This window comes from Balaenoptera ricei, chromosome 17, assembly GCF_028023285.1.
Source record: "Balaenoptera ricei isolate mBalRic1 chromosome 17, mBalRic1.hap2, whole genome shotgun sequence".
NCBI lineage: Eukaryota > Metazoa > Chordata > Mammalia > Artiodactyla > Balaenopteridae > Balaenoptera > Balaenoptera ricei.
The window spans coordinates 37,210,485-37,235,805 of NC_082655.1; the positions used below are offsets into that span (position 1 = coordinate 37,210,485).

Sequence of the window (25,321 nt, forward strand, 5' to 3'; positions counted from 1 at the left end):
GATGCTGAGAATATTATATTAGATAATATATGTAAGTGGTTTGTATGGGACATGTCATGGTAGGAGTTCAATAAACAGTTACTATTTTGTTTCTTAAGCACAAACTCTAAACAAAATAGGAGTATGTGTGTGGTATATCTTTCAAGTGTCTATTCTTCTTACTTTCTTGTTTTTGTTTTTTTTAATTTTGAAAAATCTTTATCACTTATCTAAAATCAGAGGAATATAATATAAAAGGTAAAAAATAAAAAGCGTTGTTTATTAGTGGAAATTACACTCAATTTTGATCTTAGAAGCCAGTAAACTTCTTTATATTTAACTTTTAAAATAATAATTATTGAGCTTTGAAATACTAGTCAACCTATTTTACTTCCCTATCAAACACTTTTGGCTAAGGAGAAATTATACACCTGACAACTTCTCTGCATTTTGGTTCTGATAATTATCAGAATTATATTCTCACCTTCTTTCTCATCATTTAGAAATACTTGGCCTACATATGAGTCAAGGATGTAAATAATCTGCAAGCCAAAGGTGACTCCTTTCCATTTTTTAAACTAGAAGTTAGAGACTCCTTTTACAAAGGTATCTGAGTATATCAACCTTCATACAAAGAAGAGATTGAAATGACACTTTAAAATAATTTATAAGTAAACATGGTGAGTCCACCAGGATTTCAATTTCACAGGGCTTTCTTTTTTAAGGAAGATCAAGAAGAGTTCATAACTAGCCAGAGTAGGGAGGGAGAAAATACCTAAAGAGGAATTACGGTAATAGGTAAAGGCTTAGAGATTCCCTACTTTCCCTTCTGCTCTCTGACTTCATTGAAAAGATGTTCCTAGATGATTCTTTAGCTGAATCCTTTTATAACCAGTCAAGAATACACAAAGGTTTTCCTTAACAGAAATTGAATAAAATTTAAAGGGAAGCATTTTGGGAGGGTCTATTGTACTAAATCAATTTGCCTCTATCTATAAAATTGATATGGTTACAGCTCCCAAGGGCCTCTTTCAGAAGCCATGGTTGTACTTGGTTTTGGTATGCTCAAAAACGGTTGGAAGAATAACTTCCTGCAATGAGTGGTTACTTTCAGAATAGTCACCTTCCAACCACTGGACATGTAAAAGGCAAAGCTTCAGGTTTGCTGAGTTTCTTATGTTTTTCTGTATTTTATGATCCTTAGTTTAATGGCTATCTTAGTATTATTAGTTTTTTAATGTAGCCACAGAAGCACATGTAGTCCATGAGGGACTTCCCTGGTGGTGCAGTGGTTAAGGAATCCACCTGCGAATGCAGGGGACACAGGTTTGATTCCTGGTCCAGGAAGATCCCACATGCCGCGGAGCAACTAAGCCCGTGCACCACAACTACTGAGCCCGTGCACCTAGAGCCCGTGCTCTGCAACAAGAGAAGCCACCGCAATGAGAAGCCTGCGCACCGCAATGAAGAGTAGCCCCGCGCACAGCAATGAAGACCCAATGCAGCCAAAAATAAATAAATAAATAAAGTTTTTAAAAAAAATGTAGTCCATGAAGCCTCTACAATACCTGAAAATTAAATCGTGGAGGAACCTAGATCCATAAAACACAGTAACAATGCAATGTTACAACAGCAAAATCAACCAAGAAACCAGTTCTAAATTGCTATGGATGCAAGGTCAGTGCCACCGTCTCCTTGTCAATATCTAGGCATTTGACTAACTCCGTAAGTGTTTTTTCACCTCATAAGATGTGACAGGAAGGGAAGAGATTTCCTGGTTTGAAATCCCAGGCCTGGAGCCCACAGGAAGAGAAAGAAGAAAAGATTAAAATGGCTGCTGGCATGTGTCATCATCAGTGTCCGTTGGTTCTTATTTTTAGAACCAAATCTTCCATATCTTGCTAGAAGAAAGTGCATTCTTTCTACTTAATGATGCTAATCAGCAGATAATATGTGAAATATCATTTCAATGAATTCCTTTTATGTTCTAGGCTGTTCTGTGTTGTTCCTGATCTCTTTCCTATTTTGTTACTTTCATGTTAAATTCTAATGTGGGCTTCAGATATTATATATGACATCTGATTAAAATTCAGAACAAGGAAAGAAAGGGTGCTGTCCAGTCAAAAAATGTAGTCAAATAAATTCAAGGACAATCAACTTAATCCCAACTGTAAGTCTCTGCTCTAAGTCTGGGTTCTGTAACATTGAAAGCCAATCCAGTGGCTATAAATGATTCCTCCCATTTTTCCCTTCACTTTGAGTAAATGTTGATGACTAAAATTGGTGTTAAAAAGGGCCAGGACACTAATCTTTTTATCATGTCCAAAAAGGAAAGTCTATTAAACTCTCCCTTCTACTGCTAATAACTATTGAAGTCCCAACTTATAGCTGAATATTTCATAGTTCCAAGGTATTTCATAAATATTATCTCATTTGGAGCTCAGACTAAACCATTAAACTACAAAGACCAGATATTATTATAAAGGTATACCTTGTTTTATTGCACTTTGCTTTATTGTGCTTTGCAGATATTGAGTCTTTTACAGATTGAAGGTTTGTGGCAACTCTGTGTTGAGCAAGTTGATTGGTGCCATTTTTCCAAAAGCATTTGCTCACTTTGTGTCGTCACATTTTGGTCAGTTCCCAATATTTCAAATTTTTTTATTATTATATTTGTTATGGTGATCTGTGATCAGTGATCTTTGATGTTACTATCGTAATTGTTTTAGGGCACCACAAACCATGCCCATATAAGATAATGAACTTAATCCAAAAGTGTTGTTTGTGCTCTGACTGCTCCACTGACTGGCCATTCCCCTGGCTCTCTCCCTCTCCTCAGGCCCCCCTATTCCCTGAGATACAACAATATCGAAATTAGGCCAATTAATAACCCTACAGTGGTCTCTGAGTATTCAAGTGAAAGGAAGTGTTGCACATCTCTCACTTTAAATCAAAAGCTAGAGACGATTAAACTTAGTGAGGAAGGCACATTAAAAGCCCAGACAGGCCGAAAGCTAGGCCTCTCGCACCAGTTAGCCAAGTTGTAAGTGCAAAGGAAAAGTTCTTGAAGGAAACTGAAAGTGCCACTTCAGTGAACACATAAATGATAAGAAAGTGAAACAGCCTTATTGCTGATATGGAGAAAGTTTTAGTGGTCTGGATAGATCATCAAACCAGCCACAACACTTCCTTAAGCCAAAGCCAAATCCAGAGCAAGGCCCTAATTCTCTTCAGTTATATATAAAGGCTGAAAGAGGTGAGGAAACTGCAGAAGAAAACTCTGAAGCTAGCAGAGGTTGGTTCATGAGGTTTAAGGAAAGAGACCATCTCTGTAACATAACAAGGTGAAGCAACAAGTGCTAATGTAGAAGCTGTAGTAAGTCATCCAGAAGATCTAGCTAAAATAAGTAATGAAGGTAGCTACACTAAACAACAGATTTTCAATGCAGACGAAACAGCCTTATATTGGAAGAAAATGCCATCTAGGACTTTCATAGCTAAAGAGGAGAAGTCAATGCCTGACTTCAAAGCTTCAAAGGACAGGCTGATTCTCTTATTAGGGGCCAATGCAGCTGGTGACTTGAAGTTGAAGCCAATGCTCATTTACCACTCCGAAAATCCTAGGGCCCTTGAGAATTACGCTAAATCTATTCTGCCTGTGCTCTATAAATGGAACAAAGCCTGGATGACAGCACATCTGTTTACAACATGGTTTACTGAATATTTTAAGCCCACTGTTGAGACCTATTGCTTAGAAAAAAAGATTCCTTTCAAAACATCACTGCTCACTGACAATGCACCTGGTTGCCCAGGAGTTCTGATGGAGATGTACAATGAGATCAATGTTGTTTTCATGCCTGCTAACACAACATCCATTCTGTAGACCATGGATCAAGGAGTAATTTCAACTTTCAAGTTTTATTATTTAAGAAACACATTTTGTAAGGCTATAACTGCCATAGATAGTGATTCCTCTGATGGATCTGGGCAAAGTAAATTAAAACCTTCTGGAAAGGATACACCATTCTAGATGCCATTAAGAACATTTGTGATTCATGGGAAGAGGCCAAAATATCAACATTAACAGGAGTTGGGAAGAAGTTGATTCCAATCCTCATGGATGACTCTGAGGGGTTCAAGACTTCAGTGGAGGAAGTAATTGCAGATGTGGTGGAAATAGCAAGAGAACTAGAATTAGAAGTGGAGCCTGAAGATGTGACTAAATTGCTGCAATCTCATGATAAAGCTTTAACGGATGGGGAGTTTCTTCTTATGGATGAGCAAAAAAGTGGTTACTTGATATGGAATCTACTCCTGGTGAAGACGCCATGAAGGCTGTTGAAATGACAACAAGGGGCTTAGAATATTACACAAACTTAGTTGATAAGGCAGCAGCAGGGTTTGAGATGATTGACTCCTATTTTGAAAGAAGATCTACTGTGGGTAAAATGCTATCAAGGAGCATTGCATGCTACAGAGAAATCGTGAAAGGAAGAGCCAATCAACGTGGCAAACTTCATCGTTACCTTATGTAAAGATACTGCCACAGCCACCCAAATCTTTAGCAATCGCTTTCCTGATCAACACAGAGGCAAGACCCCACACCAGCAAAAAGATTAGAACTTGCTAAAGGCTCAGATGATGGTTAGCATTTTTAGCAATAAAGTATTTTTCAAGTAAGGCATGTACATTGTGTTTTAGACATAATGCTATTGCATACTTAACAGACTACACTATAGTGTGAACATAACTTTTATATGCACTGGGAAACCAAAAAATTCTTGTGATTTGTTTTACAGCAATATTTGCTTTATTGTGGTGGTTCTAGAACTGAACTCACAATATCTCTGAGGTATGCCTGTACCTATTTTAGAGATAAGCACTAAGAAATTTAGTTATTTGCATGAAAGAGCCTTGGCATTAGAGCCACGACTAAAAGTCGAAATTTCTGATTTCCACTCCCAAACCCTTCCCCATACATAAATCCCCCCCACTGGCTGGGTCACTTCTTATTTAACTTTCTCACCACAACTCTCCCTGAGTGATGTACTAGAGTGCCTCCCATTTAAAAGACCTACTTACTTGCTGAGTCCTGTCAAAGCAATAATTTCATTTCACATTACTACTGGCCAGCAAGAAACGTTCCTAGCAGCTAAATTTTCAGATAAATGTTCAAGTTGTGATCATTATGACATTAAAGTCATAGGTTAATTCTAAGCCTTTCCAGGGACATTAGCAAAACTGTTAATTCTAAAGAGACATGTAATTCAATCCTTCTCTTAAAGTCACAAGAACTAAATGAAATCAAGATATGATTTATGAGGTGTTAGAAGCCAGTTTATGATTTTCTAACTGTTGGTTTACTTAAACGTCTTCGGCACATTTTCTGCGGACCTATTCATGAAAGAGTAAAGAAGCCAATTATTACAACTGAGAATTTTCAAACTACACAATATCTATAATGGCACTGAAATGAGGTGAATTTTTTTTTTTTTTGGCCGATTACAACCCCTATTTTAAGTTCAGCTTAAACATATTAACAATGATGAAAAAAGCAACAACAACCATAACATTAACAATTCATTGAGCTCTATGCTGCACACTTAGCTAAGAGCTTCATATACATCGTTTAATCCTCGCAGCAACCCCAGGAGGTTGCTACCAGTATATCCCCATATTAAAGATAAGGAACTGAGGCTTAGAGAGGTTAAATAACTTGTCCAAGGTCACACAGCTGTATGTAGCAGAGCAGGGATAAGAACTCACAACTAACTCTAAATCTTGACCTCTAAATGAACTCTATTCCATGGTTGCCTCTTAACTGAACCTGAAGCCATATCTGTAACATTTATAAAACTATAAAAAGAAAGTGTCCCATACTAGAGGTATCATGGCATGGGTGTTTCTGACGTACACAGAAGTTGTGTCATAACCTGCTTTTTTAGGAAGATAAGTTCTAATCAACTGTAATTTCTGTATTTTAGTTTAGTTGATGTTTGAAAAATTACAATAAGATAAAAAGGTTGCAAGAGGGCAGAAGCAATTGTTTTCAAATTAGTTTGTTAGTCACTAACACCCATTAACGAGTAATAAGATGACCGTGTACTGAGGGAGCAGGGGGTGGGGGTAGTGAAATCGCTCAGAATGGTTCAACTCCTTCACAATTGACCAGATGGCACAGTCATTTCTTCAAAAACAAACAAAAAGCCCCAAACAAACAAGAAGAAAAATGACTTTTTGAGGCTGCCTTGGGCTGCATAGTCAAGATATGAGGCAATTTCAAATCTGGACTCCATTACCTTAAACAAAACAAATACCAATTTTTAAATATTTATAAACACAACTAATACGATTATGTTAAAACAACTACATACATCTTTATTTAAATGAGAATTGCCAATAATACAGCTGCTACATGTAAAGGTGCTGGCAGAAGATCTCATTTCTGTTAGAGGTTGCTCCAAGTTAGAAGGGCATGGAAAAAGGCCATTATTTTAATATTTTAAAAAGAAACCTGTTAACTCACAGATATACTATCTACTTGGACTAGATGGAAAATCATTTATAGGTTATTAGTATTAATAGTCATAAAAGAAATTGAAGTTGATAATTTATACTTCAAATAATTTGCCATTTTTTTTAATTATGGAGAGTAACATGAAACACTTTCAAGTATAGCTGGTATAATTTAAGATCACTAAATTATGCAGATTGGGGACTATACTTTATTAATGACACTTTCAAAATCATAAGCAATTCTCATCATTCTTATTTCACTTCAGGTTTCTAAAATAGATATAGATATAGGTATACATAAAGATTCCATTTTATTCTGGGTAGCATCCCATGTAGAATTAGGTTTTTTAATATATATGTGTATAAATGGTCTTATATGATACACACATATGTATATATATAGTCACATGTGCTGAGAAGGCAGATTGACATGAGGAACAATGAGTTTCACAGCATTTCCTCTTCTAACTTGATTTTATAATATATGAAAGAATATCCCCAAGGAACACATTGAGAGAACACTATTACCACCCTTTGAGTATTTGGGTATGTTCTTTGCTTAATGGTGACATGGGCAGAATCAAGTTAATGCTGACAACTCCCTGGGAGCAGTAATTATTCATTACAATATATTTAACTGATCTGTGCTTATAGATGTAAAGATATTAAAGTATCACTTTTGGAGGAAATCCTGTATTAAGTTTCTCAGAAAACCATGCCTCCACTAATGGACCAGAAAATATTTTTATTATCTTAAAATTGCAGGATTTCTGGTGCCAGCCAAAATTGGAATAAGCTCAGTACAGCCCATCTCCCATGCTGCTTAAATTAAAAAGTCAAGAAAAAAGACAAAACACAAATACCTGACGACTCTCAAAAGTAAACAAGAGCAATGCAGACTGCGGAGGGGAGTTAAACTTGCAGATATGACCCCATAGTGGTGAATTTTCCATTTTGTTTTGTTTTGGTTTTCCTCTTTTTCCTTATAACTTTGACTTGAGAGTGAGTCCTAAATTGTGGTGCACAGTGATGGCAGGAACAGCCGAAAGTCCAACAGAAACCCTGTCTGGAAGACAAGACCCCTGTGGTTTTCAATACTGTCAGGGAAATCAGCTGCTTTTTATTTTTCTTTTTTCTCTCCTAGTTTTGCCCCAAGGGTGGGCTCTGTGTGTGTGTGTGTGTGTGTGTGTGTGTGTGTGTGAAGCTGTACAATGCAGTGGCTGTGCTGTGGTGGCAGTGACACAAGCATTTAAGATATTATGTAAGTATTACAACTGTGTTTCATGAGGTAAAGGTAAACCTGCTTGAAATAAATGGAAATATAGAAGTTCTCAGAAGAGAAATATAAACTACAAAAAAATAACCAAATGGAAATATTAAAACAGAAAAATCCAATAGAAATTATTCAATATGAAGAACAGAGAGGAAAAAAGAAAGAACAGTGAATGGGGTCTCAGGGATCTGAAGAGCAATGTAAAAAAGCTTAACTTTGGAGTCCCAAAAGGAGAGTAGGAAGATTGGTACAGAAAAATATCTAAAGAAAGAATAGCCAAAAATTTCCTAAATTTCGTTAAAAAAATATTTACAGAGTCAAGAAACTCGGAGAACCTCCAACAGGATAAATTTAAAGAAATCAAGCCCAGACACATCATATAATAAATCTCAGGAAACCAAAGATAAAGAAAAAAATCTTGAAAGCAACTAGAGGAAAACAACACATTACATATATGGAAACAATGATTGGAATTACCATGAATTTCTCATCAGAAACCACAGAGGATAGAAGAGAGTGGAACAATATCACTGAAGTGCTGAAAGAAATGTCAACCTAGAATTCTATATCCAGCAAAAATATCCTTCAGGAATGAGAGACAGACAAAATAATACTCCCAGATAATGGAAAACTAAGAGAATTTGTTGCTACAGGCCTGCTCTAAAAGAAATGCTAAAGAAGTTCTTAATGCTGAAGGAAAATATACCAGAGGAAAACCTGGAACTTTAGGAATGAAGGAGGAGCTCTGGACATGGTAAATTCCTGGGAGAAATATAAAACATACTAGTTTTTTCCTCTTTAGTTCTTTAAAATATGTAAGATTATTGAAACAAAGGTCAAAATCTTATCTGGTAGGATTTTCAGTATGTGTAGATGTAATATATATGATAATTATAACATAAATGGGGAAGGGTAAAGAGACCTTTATGATTGTAAGGCTTTTACATTTTCTTGGAGTGTTAAAATATTACCACTAACTAGACTGACTGTGAAAGATTAAGCATATATATTGGAAACCTCAGAGCAACCACTAAAATACATTACAAAGACACACAGCCAAAAAGCAAATAGATAAATTAAACAGAATACTAAAAATTATTCTGAATTGCAGCTAGGGAAAAATCTACTACTACTAAAAAAATAAAAAATAAAAAATAAAATGAAGAGTAGTCCTATTTCATTCCTCAAAATCCTAGCAGTTTTCCTTAAATCATCCCATACAAACGATACTAAGCTTTTCTAAATTGTTTCTCCGGAAGTAGAAGTTACAGTTCTTACTTAACTCTTACTTAACTTCAAGCGTTTCACAAGCTCTCCATGTCATGAAGATCCATATCCTGTTAAACTTTCATCATTAGCTATAATAAGTATAATAACTAAATGATGAGAGATGCCTGAAGGCTGAAACTGGGTCTTATTACTGGTTCCTCAGCATCTTGAATATGTCTGATAAATAGCCAGTGTTCAAATAGAAAAAATGAATGACTACTCCCAAAGATTGCCTGAGTGTAGAAATGAAGGCACAACAGGGGTCAGAAGTTCATACTAAAATAATGTCAAGTTGATTGTCTAAAAGAGGAGGGTGTGATCTTAAAAACCATGCTGATTAATTTAAAATCGTTACCTTGAGCTATAACACTGTATTCCAACAATGCTCAGAGGATTTTTAGTATTTGCTTTCAGGGTCTTCACTGCAATCTCTTGAATATGTCAAATAAAAATCACATCTTCATAATTTAATGTTAAAAGTTCTTCCATCTTTTTAGAATTACCCCGAGCCATGCTTAAACAATGAATAAAGTCAGTGATCAAATGGCTCTTACCATTTTTATGATCCTAATGAATTAGAGAATCAAAACCTCTGAGATGACCAGGGCCTTAGAGGTCTCCTGTGTATGAATTCTTTTGTAACATTCTTATTGGTTCCCTCATTAATTAATGAGTTAAGTAAAATCTTTGACATGTTCATTTTGTATTTATATAAGAATTATGATTTTTTGGAAAATTATCTTCTGAACATGATAAGTGTTTTGAAGGAGTGACACAAAATTCTTTGTTTACTTTTTGTTCCATATGATTTCCATACAAAGTAACATTAGCACATATAATAATAGTTTATGACTTTCACATAAAACAGTAAACAATTACAAGCTGTTGTGCTAAAAGTTTTTTTACAATCAAATGTTTCTGTCCTCTTAAAAAAGAAAATCCATTATCTCCATAACAACCTCTGGCGCATCTGAAATGCTGAAATTGGGCGATCACTGAACTGCACATATATGCTAAAACTGCTACTGGTTGGCTGCCACTTGAGTTACCTTACAAAAAAGGATTAATTTTAGAATCAAGAGAGAAAGTATGAACACTACAGAAAGACATAACATGTTTCTTCTTTCATTTTTAACTTGTGATGCCTTTAACCTTTCCTTGACCTTTCTTAGAAAGTTAGCTGCCTGGTGATACCCCTTTTTGTCCCTCCAATTAAGACATTGCCAATAGTCCTTCACTTCAGAATCCAGAAATGCAACTGGCCACTTCCACCTTACTCCTTCTCTTCCCCATGAATGTTAGTGTTACGGTTATTCATATTTTTCTCTTTTTTCCTACCCACATGGTTACTATTTCAAAGCTTCAAAAGAATCCTGGACATGGAACACTGCTTTCTTCAGGATTAAAAGCGCTACATGAAGCGTTTCTGGACGACTCAATTGGTAATGGAACTTGGATAGTTCATTCAAGTGGACCAATTTAAAATAGAAATTCCTCAAATCAGTTTTCGAAAAATAACTTCATGAATATTTAATAAAATTTATGTATTTAAGTATTGAATAAACTAATTAGTGTTCCACTAGAATATCAAAAGAAAACTTGCATCTTTAAAACAAGTCAAAATAAATTGTAATCTGATAGGGTAGTGGCTTACAGATGTCAACTTCCTGAGGCCAAAGCTAGTTTAAATATTTTTAGAAAGGTAAGTATGGGGAGACGAATTCCAAATTACAGAATGATAAAACTTTAGACCTGGAATGAGCCTTGTTGGTATCTTTTATAATCATCACATTTTACACATAAGGAAACAGAAACCCAAAGAAGTGAACTGCCGGGCTAAGATCACTCTGTTAATTAATAGGAACAATTAAATCCCAGGTTTTCTGCTTCCTAATTTAGTAATCTTTCTACTATATATTGATATTAATAACTAAAGCAGTAGCAGCAAACATTTATGAGGGCCTACTACTTGCTAGACTCAATGCTAAGTACTTTCATTAATTATCTCTTTTCGATTTCATAATCTCCCTATGACATAGATAGGTACACGTCTCCTAAGTGACAGAGTTAGAATTTCAACTCAGTTTTGTCATTTACCAAGAGAGGCTGTACTGTGTAGTCACATCATGGACACATATATACAAACTCACCAGTTAAAACAAAGAAAGGGAACCGTTTGCATGGTCTGGAGAGGGACAATGGAGGTTGACTGACAACTGCGATTCACATCTTTCTCTCCACTTCATGGATCCATACAGGTTGAGAGACTCAGAAGTCCAAAAAATCTTGGTTTTGTATTTTAGCTCTGTTTATTGCTAAGTCTGTAATCTTGGACAAGTTACTTCTCCAAACTTTAGTTTCTTTTTATGTAAGATGGGAACATATTTCCCACAGAGTTGTTATGAGGATTAAGTGAGATAATGCATTTAAAGCAGTTAGTACAATGCCTGGCACAGACCGAATACTCAATAATTGCTAGTTGTACTTTTTTTTTGTAGCCATTGTTATTTTAACTACTTGTTTTCTGACAAATTTCTCCAAATCACTAAATTCATTTTTAAGAAACATGCTAACTTATATTGACGACTCTATTAGCATAGTGTAAATGTCCAAGAAGATGCTTTTTGTGTAAGGAAAGGCATCCACAAGAATATTATGCAAAGGATGCTCCTTAGGAGGTATGTAAGACTTTTTCCTCCCACAGGTAAGTCCCCTATACTCAATCTGGCCCATAACCTTCATCCTAAGCTTCATCTACTGAAATTGGGTTCCACATTGGTCTACACACAAGGATGTTTTCTTAAACAAAAAATACTTTATTATTTCAACCTAGGAACCAGTTATAATTCAAATGTACACCTTTGCTATGAGCCCTGATAACTTTGCTGAACTTAGTATCTTTTAGTAGAAGCTGCTAAAGCCACCCACCCATAAAGCAACTGCAGCTGAAAGCACTTAAGGAGGGGCTTGGAATTAACTCTTATTCTCCCAATCCTACACCTACCTTTTGCCAATGCTAAGCGGACACCCAAACAGGTATCAGGTCTACAGGCATGAGTCCTTGAATCATATAACATCAACTACTTCAGCACTTCTCCCATCTCCAGTGACCTGAAGTACCCATTATATTATAGGCACTCAGTAAATGAGAACATGTTTGAAGAAGGGAGGCAGTGGTGGCTGGTAAATGTTTAACATCTGGCTCTCAGAGTAGGACAGCTGATTGACAGCATTTGCCAATATCTGTGGTGTAAATATTCTCACTATGGCGATTTAAACTACCAGTAGTTTAACAACTGTCTTTCAAAGTTCCTAAAAATTTAACAATCAGCTCTTCTGAGCCAGTATGAGCCAGCACCAGCACATCAATGGAGAGAGGGCCAGCAGGCAGCCTAGGAGGTAACCCTACAATATTCCTCCTTAGCAACTGGCCAGTTACCACTTTCTAAAGTAGAGGACTTGAACTATACCTCAGCAAGAGCCAAGGGCTCCTTTGAACCTACTTCCTTGGGCTGAATCCTGACCCTCACACCTGCTATCTACTCTCCAGGAGCCTGCTGTGTAAAATGATTCTCCTTAATGCCAAGAATGAACCAGCCTGACTTCCAGATTGGACAAATTCTCCAGATACCTCACTGCTGGCGTCCATCTGCTACACGGGAACCACCTGAGAACAATAAAATGCCTGAATTATACCCAAGCTTGCTAGGGCCCTCTTCCAATACTGGATCTTAAGATGATCCAGCTATCCTCTCTGGTAGTCTTTCCCGCCAAATCTCTAATTCTACATTAACTCAGGGAAAAGGTCTCTGTATCTTCTTTGGCCCTGTTTTCATTAGCTCTTGTTACTTAACAGCCCATACATCTTAAATCTGAACCCCTGATCACTTTCCTAGTCTCAACAGGCAACAAGCTTCAGAAGTTCAATATAATTATTATAATATATGACACTCTCTGGTTATAAGGAAGGTTTGGATGGGGCAAGAAGAGCCAGCTGGCCAACACCACTAGTAAATGTGCTTGTTGTAGATGTATAAAATCTTTTTTTTTTAAAAGGAAGTAGCATTTTTAAAAATTTTATTTATTTATTTATGGCTGCGTTGGGTCTTTGTTGCTGTGTGCGGGCTTTCATTGCGGCGGCTTCTCTTGCCAGAGACCACAGGCCCTAGGCGCGTGGGCTTCAGTAGTTGTGGCTCACGGGCTCTAGAGCACAGGCTCAGTAGTTGTGGCGCACAGGCTTAGTTGCTCCGCGGCACGTGGGATCTTCCCGGACCAGGGCTTGAACCCGTGTCCCCTGCATTGGCAGGCGGATTCTTAACCACTGCGCCACCAGGGAAGCCCAGATGTATAAAATCTTTAGGTCATCTTACTTTACTAATAAACCTTCTCAAATACACTTAATATTATGCTGTTACAGCAAGATGATTAGGGCAAAAGAATACCAAAACAATAAACTTCATTTTCTAAGGTTTTTCTTTTTTTACCTGAATAGCTGCATTGACATGGAAAGCATACCTATGGGCTATTAATATGAAAAAAACACTTTGCTTCCTAATCACTGGAAATTGTTAAGCATTTCAATAGCCCAGAAAGAGCCCCTGTTTCATTCAGTTCCTGAAAAAAAATTCAGAGGCACAGTAAGAACACCAAGGCTAAAAATCCTGTTACATTTCAAACATTTACTTAAACATAATTCAGCTGTGGGACGTGAACTTTACATATTTACATATTCTGTAGAGAAAAGAAGTCTTGTCTGGTCTGCCAGCTGTTTTCTGCTTGATCAATATTCAAAGTTTGGGACTAAAACTTAGTAAGTAGTAGTAGTGATTAGCACCCCAGTAAATCTGAAGGCTCTTACCTGTACATTTGTAATCAGAGGCCACCCCTTTAAGCACAGCATCGAAAATGGATATTTCCACTCGCTGCTTTCTGTGGTGACAACTCAGAAGCAAAGAAGGCTGGGACACAATAAAGTACAAAAAAGGTTCTAGCTGCAGGTCACCAGTTCCTCTTCGTCCAGGTTGCCGAACGATAGTTACGCCAAGCGCTTGTCTAGCAGATGACCTTGTGGATGCATGCAGACTTTCCAGAGAGATGACCCCTATTTTTTTCCCTGAAGGAAAAGATATGTTGCTGCTTAAGAGATCTTCTGCTGTAACCATGGAAATACATGCCTGGCTGGGCTTAGCGACGTCTGAATCAACTTCTGGGAGATTTAATGAACTCTTGCCTGTTTTTTCATTATCCTTTTGTTCTTGCGATTTTGATTTGGGCAAGGCCATACAAGAATAGGTCATTAGCGAGATTCTACTTGCAGTAATAAATATGTCAAAAGGAATAAAATTTAGATTTTTTACAATTGATGACTGGCGTGAAGGACGGGCAATGCGATGCTGACTGGTACCACTGTGCTGCTCTATTTGTACGATTCTGATTTTAACACTGTCACTGCCAATTCCACTATCCTGAGCACCACTGTACCGAGATGAGGTATCAGCCATGGTTCCATCATATGTATCCATTTTTTTCTGTTCTTGCTTAGAGATCTGTAAGGAAAAATAATAAAATATTTTAAACTAGTTATAGTCCAAGTGTTACTACATAAATGTTATAGAAACATGTTAAAAATGGGTCTAGTATAACTGAGAGTAAGCATAAAAACAAACTAGGCGCTCTTTCAAAAAATGATTCAGGGCTTCCCTGGTGGCGCAGTGGTTGAGAATCTGCCTGCCAATGCAGGGGACACGGGTTCGAGCCCCGGTCTGGGAAGATCCCATATGCCGCGGAGCAACTAGGCCCGTGAGCCACAATTACTGAGCCTGCGCGTCTGGAGCCTGTGCTCCGCAACAAGAGAGGCCGCGATAATGAGAGGCCCGCGTACCGCGATGAAGAGTGGCCCCCACTTGCCGCAACTAGAGAAAGCCCTCGCACAGAAACAAAGACCCAATACACCCATAAATAATAAATAAATAAATTAAAAAAAAAAAGTAGAGGAATTTAAACAAAAAAACTCCTAAAGAAACTCAACATTTAAAAAAAAAAAAGATTCATATTAAAATGCCAAGACAATACTTAGGATAAACATCAAATGTGCATTTCTATCATTAAAATATATTTTTCAGAGGAATTCCCTGGCGGTCCAGTGGTTAGGGCTCTGCGCTTTCACTGCAGAGGGCGTGGATTCAATCCCTGGTCGGGGAACTAAGATCCCCACAAGCCAAAAGAAAAAAAAAAATTAAATTAAATGTACCTTTTGGTGTCAGACTTTACTTTCTTTGCCTTTTAAAGAGTTACATTTGTTAGTATTCTTTACCGTGATCTTCCAAGTAGTATAATAAACTGTTTCCAAATCATGATTACTATTGGTTGAAATTATATTTTAGGCAGGAGTAGTTTATATTGTTTACCCTGTCGTTATAAAACTGATTTATAGGATTTTGGATAGTAAAAGAGGGAAAAGTCAGTAGTCCTAAATTATGAAGGACAAAGAAAACTAAATGTGTGCCATTCAAAATGATGTTTATTTTCCTTTACTACAACAGGACTTGAAACAAGGGTAAGTGTAAGCGATCAAGCAAAATGTAAGTAATTAAAACCACTGAAGGTGGATTTTCCCTCTGTGCACTGAATGTATCCATGATTTCTCAAAATTTTCCACCAATTGCCTACATAGAGAACAAAGACCAACTTGGTGGTAGCAGCAGTTATGACTACTTTGGCAGCACAACAGCAAGACCTCCAGTTTGATTCTTTGGTTCCCTTTTTTTAGTCTCCCAACCATTAGTTTGTGATACGCTATTTGAGACCTAGATATTTCACTTGCTTTTTCACTGAAGTCATTCAGATTCATTAAAGAAATCATGGAACATCTGAGAGAAAAACAAAATCCTCCCGACCCCCATTTTATTACCAAACATAGCCAGTGGCAGTCTTTCAGTGTATTTCCTTTCGTCTTTTTTCCTACCTGTGCATAGGTTCCCCCCACCCCCACCCCTTTATGGTTATAATAATACTGTAGAGACAAATTTGTAACCCTTTTTTTTTTTTCTTCTCTGCGTTGGGTCTTCGTTGCTACATACGGGCTTTCTCTAGTTGGGGCGAGCAGGGCTACTCTTTGTTGTGGTGCATGGATTTCTCATTGCGGTGGCTTCTCTCGTTGCAGAGCACGGGCTCCAAGCACGCGGGCTTCAGTAGTTGTGGCGCGTGGGCTCAGCAGTTGTGGCTCACGGGCTCTAGAGCGCAGGCTCAGTAGTTGTGGCACACGGGCTTAGCTGCTCCGCAGCATGTGGGATCTTCCTGGACCAGGGATCAAACCTGTGTCCCCTGGATTGGCAGGTGGATTCTTAAACACTGGGCCACAAGGGAAGTCCCTGCAACCCAATTTTTTTACATGCTAATATACTCTTCATAAATGCCATTTTAAAAAGCTGCATAATATTTCATTTAGCATTAGGAATAATTTGTTCAACTATTCCCATATAATTGGAGTTTCAGGTATTCAACTTTTGCCAACAAACATCTATGACAAACATCTAATAAGATTTTCTTAAGAGGATCTTAGAAGTGGAATTACTAGGTAAATGGTATGAAAAAGTTTAAGGTTGTCAAATATTGCCAGCACCTTTCCAAAAAGGGTGCACTGAACTATATTACGATCAGCAGTGGGAAAATATTCCCAAAGTACTGGGTATTGCTTCTCATTTTTTAGCCTATTCCTTAATTTGGTGAATATAGTATCATTTTTCTACCTGCTACAAATTATTATAAGTTGCTTGTGAAAATGTTAAAGGACAGTTAAATAATTCAAGACAATGATGTTATAGTCATTAAAATTTTTCAAATAATATTTTTTGTTAATTTATTTTAAAGTTGTTGAGGAAGGCACATTGTTGTTAGAAAAATCCAGCCTCAGGTATTTGAAACAAAAACAGCTAATCCCCGTTCTCTGAAGACACCACGTTCTTTTAAACCATTCTAGGTATACCATGCTGTTTCCCTTCCTGGAGCCCCCTTCTGAGCTCGCTGTTGCTGGCAAACATTTAGCTATCCATGAAGACTCAGAACAATGACACCTGTCTGAGAGTTTTGCTTTCAACTCTTTTCCTGCTTGGTGATCCTAATAGTTAACTCATACTTCTATTTTAGGATTTGTTATTTTCTACTAAAATGTTCTGTGGCGGCAGTATCAGATAGTATTAAAACAATCTAAAGACTTTGGAGTCAGAGAGAAGTAGGGTCAAGTGTGACACCTGCTAATTGTACGTTATTGGACAAATTACAATCCACTCTAAGGCTACATAATCTCATCTGTAAAATGTCGGTAATAAATCCGACCTCAAGGGGTTAGTACGAGGATTCAATGAGCTAATGTACCTAAAGAGGTCAGCACACTGCCTGGCATATAGTAAATGCCTGATAATGGGCAGCTGTTGTGTGTCTGTCTCTTTTACCAGGTGAAGGACTGCTGGAGGGATTGGGCCATATCATTTTGCTTCTGTCTATCACCAAGGAATAGTGCAGTGCCTAGCACACTGAAGAGAGGATCCATAAATGTTTGATGAGATGTTAGTTTCTGATACAATATTAAATGAAAAAATTGCTCTGCAGACTAGAAGTACATAATTGTTAATATGTAAATATATGTGTATACTGTACTCTTTAAGGTCTGTCTAGACATATTCATGAGCTCTTTCCTTATCTGCATCCTCCACGTTTTGCGCTGATCACACTTGAAGACATCCTCTGTCTCTGCTAGATGCTCATCCTCACACTGGGGACATTAATACTCAACCCACAAAATTGTTGCATCATTAAATGTGTTAATGTACTGACCACACGTAGTAGGCACGCAATAAAGGGTAAGTTAAAAAAGAAGTCATCTTCTTCGTGAAGACTTTCTCAACCTTTCCACATGGTGCTAGTCTTTTCAGCTTCTATGCTTTTATAACAAACTAATGTTATTATAGCACTTTTCAAATACTGGTCTGTCTCAAAGATTGTGAGCAATTGAAGATAAAAAATAAGATAACACTGAGTATGTTTATTATTTGCTAAACATTGTTAGCACATTACATACATTTTCTTTACTAAGTGTTACAACCCTTTAAAGGGGGTACTGTTATCCCCATTTTACAGCTGAGGAAACTGAGGCTTAAAGAGATTAATCCCAAGGTCAGACTATGGGTAGGAGAGAATGCCATCAGTACTCGTAGCACACACCACATTGCCTGTCACATAGTAAAGCTCAATAACTGTGTGCTGGCCAAACAAATGAACGTATTTAATTTTAAAATTCAGTAAAATAAAAATAAGGCAATTATCAAAAGGACAATTTAATTGGAAAAGTTTTAGTTATCTATTATAAAAATTTCAAATATACCTCCAAATCCACTACCAGCTAGGAATTCTCAAATAATATGTGAAAAGATAATAAAATCAGGTACATAAGTAATCTAGGATTTACTGCCCACATTTTGAAGCATTACAAACCAAATATCTGTGTACAGCATAACTAAAAAAATCCTTCAGGTTGAGTTGCACAAGAAACTCAAATCAGGAACTCAACTATCTTTATTCTCTCAATCAGGAAAGGCAACTACAATTAACTATATGAGACTATACCTTCTATGCACAGAGCATTACATTGTCTTTTTCTGATTTACAGATTTGTATTTAAAAATCTAGCCTCTCTTTCTTTAAAGTGTTCCCCATCAGTGTTAATACGACAAAACAAACCACCTGTAGGTAAAGATAAAGAAATGCCGTGTCCAGCACTATTACCTGTTGAGACTGTCACATTAGACTCTAGTGAATGTCAAGGAGCACAATCTTGCGATATAAATAACCAGCAGGGGCAGGATGGCAGCTATCAGCTCGGGTCACATGGGTTACTGAACAGAAGTCAGATGGTAACTAATTCTACTCACTACTGAGCAGAATGGAATTTGAACCAATGACCCAGAGATGAAAGACTCTAACTCTTATGGGGGGGGGGGGGAAGTACAACTTTCCCAGTATTAGACGACTAAATTCTTAAAAATCGGTTAAAAGTCAAGACTTCCTCCAGTTTTCTAAGTTTCCGCACTATTTGTAGAACTGAAATAAATAATCTGGTGATTTTGAGACATATTTAAAAATCCATTGGCTTGTCACCAGTCCACTGCAGATTTATCTATTATATTGAAGAGTATCTGGCCTATCAAGAAGGTTTTATAACTAATTATGTGTGCTAAGCCCTAAACTTGGGCATCAATTTACTATTCCTTTGTGGAAAAAGAAAAGTTCACAGTGTAATAACTCTGAAAATAACTTTTCCTTTATTATTATCCAAGGGGACTAATAATTTAAGTTGTCAAAAATAGCAATATCTGCTTGCTGTTAGTGAATGCAGCAGAAACATGTATCTCTGGGCAGTGCTATTACATCAGCTCTCCCACTCTTTACCTAACTCATTTAAAACGAACAATAAAAGTTTTCTTTAATTAGCTACTGGTGTGCATTAACATGATCATGATTAAACCATAAAAACCAACTGTACATTACTCTGGTCCCCTCTTCCATATGTTTTGAATTATTCTGTTTGAAAATGTACTTTGCGTCCCTTTTAAAAGTTCGACCTTCTGCTTTCAGAGAATTAAATGCATATTACTGCAGCGAAGAAGATAATGTTTCAGACCTCCAGGCATATATTAAACACACTGGCAGCACTTGAGACAAAATGCTTTACTTATTAGATACTTCCTATTCTAAACAGTGTCATCAAAGGCTAAAAACAAAATCCATATAAAAGCTGCACAATGCTTCCACACAGAACCTGTGCCAAAATCCCTGTACTTTCCAACTAATGAGGAAAGGATGTGTACTCTTAACATATGAATGTAAGATTTTCCAAGCATTCACTTTAGGAAACTGGGCTATTGATTCCATATGGGTTATGTTAAATGAAACTGTATTGGTAAAATAACCTTTAAGATATCTGGCATGATAACTATAATTAAACAATATTCAAAAGACTAAAACAAAAGGGAATTTGGTTCCACAATGGCTAATTAAAATAAAATGAAAAAACACAGCATGCCATCTATCAAGATAAATTGTTATTGTTTAAGAACTATTTAAATACTGTTAAAATATACTTTCAGATAAAATCTGAAAAAGCTGGAAAAATATTTGTGGCTTAAAAATGGATAGTTTGGTGAAGAAAAAAATACAGGACTCTGAAATTTTATGCAGAGATAACAGCTTTAAAGCCTTGAGCACAACCAGATGGTACTTAAATCACAGGAATTCTACAGTTTCACTATCAATGGGTTTCAATACGAGAAGGTTTTCAATAGCTAGGAAAACATGTCAAGTTGATAGTTTACTTCTTAGATCATTTCAGCGCATTTCCCCATCCTTTCACAGCTATATGTGGTACAGATAGCCACCACGGAAAGGGTGCTGAAAGCTGGACCAGTAGCTAGGGAAGCTAATGCCTCCTTTTAATGCACTGAGATAGGTAAGTGTACTAGCTCACCTTGGAGTCTGGTAAGAGCCATAGTACCTCAGGAGTAGTGGCTACAATCACACGTTATGTGACAATACCAAAGAATGCATTAAAATAATTTCAAATGACATTAATTAGATGTTCTGCAGTAGAACTCTGGAGTGGAGAAAGATAAGCTTGATTGATTGAAACTTCTTGTTTGGCCATATCAACATTTTTACGAGCACATTCAAAAGTTAGCCATATTAATAAATATGCTGCAAGTAAATGGATATTAAAAAATTTAAAGAAAAGTATGTGCAAACCAACCTCGAGAATTAACAAAGACTAAAACATATAATTTTTGCTTTGACGGCTGACAAAAATGGCAATTCAGCACCTATTCCAATATTTTAATTCACATTATTTCTTTTAATTTGTATTTTTAAGGAATCTTTATACACCAGACATAAACATATCTACATATTTTCCCACCTTCTCATCAAAATTATGGTTATATAACAGCAGCAGTTATACTTTAACCTTGATCAAAATATCTTTTGCCAGTCATGAGCTCACTTTTCACATCTTACAAATGATGATAAAGTCAAGTGCGAAACCACCAAATCAAAGTGACAATCACATCTGTATATCACTGTGACATTTATTCTAATTTTGCTGCCCTTGCTAAAATGTAGTCGTATATTCAAAAAAGTAAACAACGCTATCTTACAAAATCAAATATAAAAAAAAAAAAGTTGGTTACAGTGTTTTAATGGTTTCACATACTGGAATTACAAAGGAGAATTTTTAAAAACTTTAAAAAGTTATGTGCCTCATTGCCTAAATATTTTCAAATATACTCTTCCAGCTCTATCTTGAAAAAGTTTGGTTTTGGGGATAGGGTAGGGTGGTGCTCCTGGGAAAGGTTGTTGCATGCCTTTAACACAGAGATAGTCTACACTGGAAGCTTTAGATAAATAGCAAATTGTTGTACCAATCAGAGATACTTCATTTCACCTTGCTTAATTTAGTCAAGTGAACAATAAAAGTGTATTTTTAAGTCTCAAATTTTCAGTGATGTCAGCATTACACTTCATGAACTTTTATCATTTTATAGGCAAACTACCACTGCAACTCAGTGATGTGCCAGATAAAATTTATCTAAGCACATTAAATTAAAAAAAACGTTATAAAGAATAAATTGACTTTGATATGAAATGCCTCCTTCAGTGTTACCAATCCATGTTATTTTTTTACTTAAAAAACAAACTTGAACAAGTACTGTATGTACTTGGGTACTACAGAGTGCTAGAAAACAAGGGCTTTTTATATTTTATTTCTCTGAGTCAAATGTTATACAAGAGCCCACATGATATAATTGTTCCCAGTTGGATGGCAGAAAGTTTTCACAATACTGCAGTAATTATGCAAAAGAGCAGAACTAATGATACCCATCACTGCTTAACAGATAGAATGGTAAAGAGTACTATAGTTTCAAGTTTTCCCTTTCATGAAGTTACTTTTCCGGCTCTTTGAAGTTACAGTATGAGGCCACTACTGCCTGTTAAGTACCAGTTGAAATATTCACATTTCAAGACCAGTGCTAACTGCAATAAAAAAAGCACGGAGATAGTTCAAGCAAGGTTGTGTTTTACTGTAGTTGTATTCGGTCTATTGTCTTAATTTAAGTTGTAAATTATGAAAAGGGACCAATTCTAGTGCTAAACTGACTATAATACCTAGATCTTTATCAGTGTCTGTTTCAATATGATAAACCAAACAACCAAAAAAAAAAAAAAAGTATACACACCAACCTATCCATACAAATTCAAATCCTACTTATTGAGATTTTATCAGCAGAGCTGACCCTGAAGACTTTTGTACCTGTCTGTCCTGTCAAACATATATGATTTCACAGCATAAGCTTATTTTCAGGGGCTTTTAAATTCATGAAAAAAAAAAATTAGTTCCAGGCAAGACTGCACATACAAAGTCTTAACTCAGAAACAGTTCTGATTCTCTCTCTCTCTCTTTCTCTATGTCTCTCACATATAAAATTGGAATAGGTTGGCCATTTGTGTTCAAGGAGACTAGATCTAACTGATTTATACTAACTCCGTAGTTTAAGTTTGACTTGTTTGCTTTTCATAATGAATTCAGTTTTTAAAAAATAAATATTGACACATTCTGGGAACCCGGATCTTAATCAAAGTAGTTGCCTGTACATCTTAGAAACAACAACCTGCTTTGAAATGGCCATGATGTTAATTCTTAAAAAGTGGCTACTATGTGTACAAGGTAACAGCTCTTCATACTGATGAAATCCAAGGTTCATTCCACTGATGTCAATGTGGAAACCATTTTGTCCCATGGCTGCTTAAAGAGTTTCAATAGGATTAAATCAGCTGCAAGTCCTCATTATATCAGGGTTTACAATTGTGTCTGAGTTGGAGTCTGTTTCTCATAGAATTTTACTTACAGACTGACTTAGATTGGCTCCTTAGAGCTAGCCTGATTTTACTAGAAACAACTGTATCACATCAGCCACTCTCATAAACTTGCAGTAAGATTGAATCAGCCCTGACCATGAAGCAGATGAAAGTTTACCCAGCCTATACATTCTCTGTAAGAGTCACAGCAAAGTTTGCATTTAGTTTCTGCAGCACTGCAGAAGTAGAATATGCTTATTAACTATTCCAGTTGGCCTTTGCCTTGCAATTATGAACCTGATTTTTCTGATAAGAAAACTAGAGTTGAACTTGGAGAAATTTCTGTCGATAAAAAACCGTACGAATCCTTGATTATTTTATCCCTCAAATCACATATGCTCTTTTAAAGAAACTATGCAGAGTTTATGGAAATGAAGCAAAAGCATACGTTAAAAAATTTCCCCTAATATTCAGCACAAGTTGAAAAATAATGAAAATGGTTTAAGTATATCCATAATTAACTTTAACCAGTAGCTGATTTTCACTGTCAAACAGAATATAGTTAACAAAAATATTAAGATGATTTTCATTATTATATATTCTATTTACTAAATCTAAACAAACCTGGTTCAGTTAACTGTAGATTTTCTTCAAAGTGAACCTGAATATCAGTATTCTCTACACTGTATCTGATTTTATTGAAGTACATCAAGACATTATAGAATACAGGGTCATTTACAAACTTTTATTGGCTCCCCTTTAACCTCATGATGGCAGATTAAATCCAAATTGAACTAAAGCTATATATTGATTCTCTGTGTGTCATATGTTATCAATACCTTAATGATGCAACAGACTTGAAATGCGAAATAGTCAAGATGTTAGAGAGAAACATTTGCTTATGCCCTGCGGCCATTTCTTCTTTTCTATTAGAACAACTTTGTTCTTCTCTGCTACTCCATAAAAATCATCACTAGGTCAAAATGGCCTTCCACACAGACTGCTTTGATCATATTAACCTCTCCCTTCAATCCTTAGAAATTTGAAGTATTCTCTAAATCAGGTTAAGTATTCCTAACTTTAGCTCTGGTGAGCTAGCCCCACAACATTTGTAAATTTTCATATGTTGATATATCCCAAGTAATTCTTGCAGTTCTAAGAAAGAAACTTTCTGTACATTAATGAAGGTAATCCAACCTATACCTTAAGGATATTCCCAGTCATGTGGGACTACTTGAATAAAAGTTTAAAAGTTAGAAGGAAAATGTACATTACTCCCTCCCAAATATCAAGCATCATCTCTACAAACATTAAAGTAGTAACCAAGTCTGGGAAGAACTTACATCTCTCTAAACCAGTTAAGGAATAAAGTTTCTATTTTAAAAAAAAAAATATTATAGTTAACACTTGAACAAATTTAAACTGTGTGGGTCCTCCTATATGCGAATATTTTTCAATAGTAAATACTACAGTACTATGTGGTCTGTAGTTTGTTGAACCCACAGATGCAAAGGAACCTCGAATACAGAGGGCCGACTGTAAGTTATACACAGATTAACCCCTGCATTGTTCAAGGGTCAACAGTATTTTTAAGGTAACATTATTCAGTCAAGTATGGTTAATGTTTAGACCTTAGCTATAATAATTTTATTGGGATAAAATATTTCTTGAGTTTCTTAAACACGAGCCAATGTCAAAATTACTGATCAAGATGTGGAATGACAATTTTATTTCACATTATTCATTCACTTAACAAATTCTTATTGAACAACTCCTATGCTCTAGGCACTGGCTGGGGATATAGCCGAAACAAAGTCCTTAACTTCATGGAGTTTACATTCTAGTGGGGAAGTCAGGTAATAAAATTTTATATGATACACACACACACACACACACACACACACACTCACAACCCGTATTTGCTGACAAATTGGATGTTGGGTATTATGAGAGAAAGGCAGGCAAAATGATTTGAGTTTTTTGGCCAGATCAACTACAAGAATTCAGAAAGATGATTTTCCAGGCTATGCAGGCAGCTTCCCAATCAGTCTCTGTGTTATGATTTAACAATGATTTCACAATCTGCCTTTCCAACCTTAGCCTGTTTTCCCAAGAATCATAAATGACCAGAGTGATTGTCACATAGGGAGATGATGACACACCACCATACCCCATTTTAAAAGACTCTCTGGTTCAATTACAATGTCTTCCTAGTTCCTCCAGCAAGCCAAATCCCCAATCAGCTAAGAGCCGTTCAAGGAAGGGCTATCATTAGAGATGGTTTTTTGGAGTTGGGCTTAGGCCTCATTCTAGACAAATACTTGGAGAAGAGGGAAATGGGGCCGACGCATGGAGTCATATCACATCCTCAGAAAATCAAATGAA

The 25,321-nt window shown here is 36.4% G+C and overlaps 1 protein-coding gene across 10 annotated transcripts in view; it reads right to left on the minus strand.

Annotated features, from left to right (window-relative positions):
- VPS13B (vacuolar protein sorting 13 homolog B) overlaps positions 1-25,321 on the minus strand; it is a 766,991-nt gene that overhangs the window by 221,129 nt on the left and 520,541 nt on the right. For all 10 annotated transcript variants that reach the window (XM_059902238.1, XM_059902239.1, XM_059902241.1 and 7 more), the window contains exon 34: positions 13,896-14,583. In XM_059902238.1, coding sequence (XP_059758221.1) covers positions 13,896-14,583 — 688 coding nt within the window. The remainder of the gene's footprint in view (positions 1-13,895; positions 14,584-25,321) is intronic.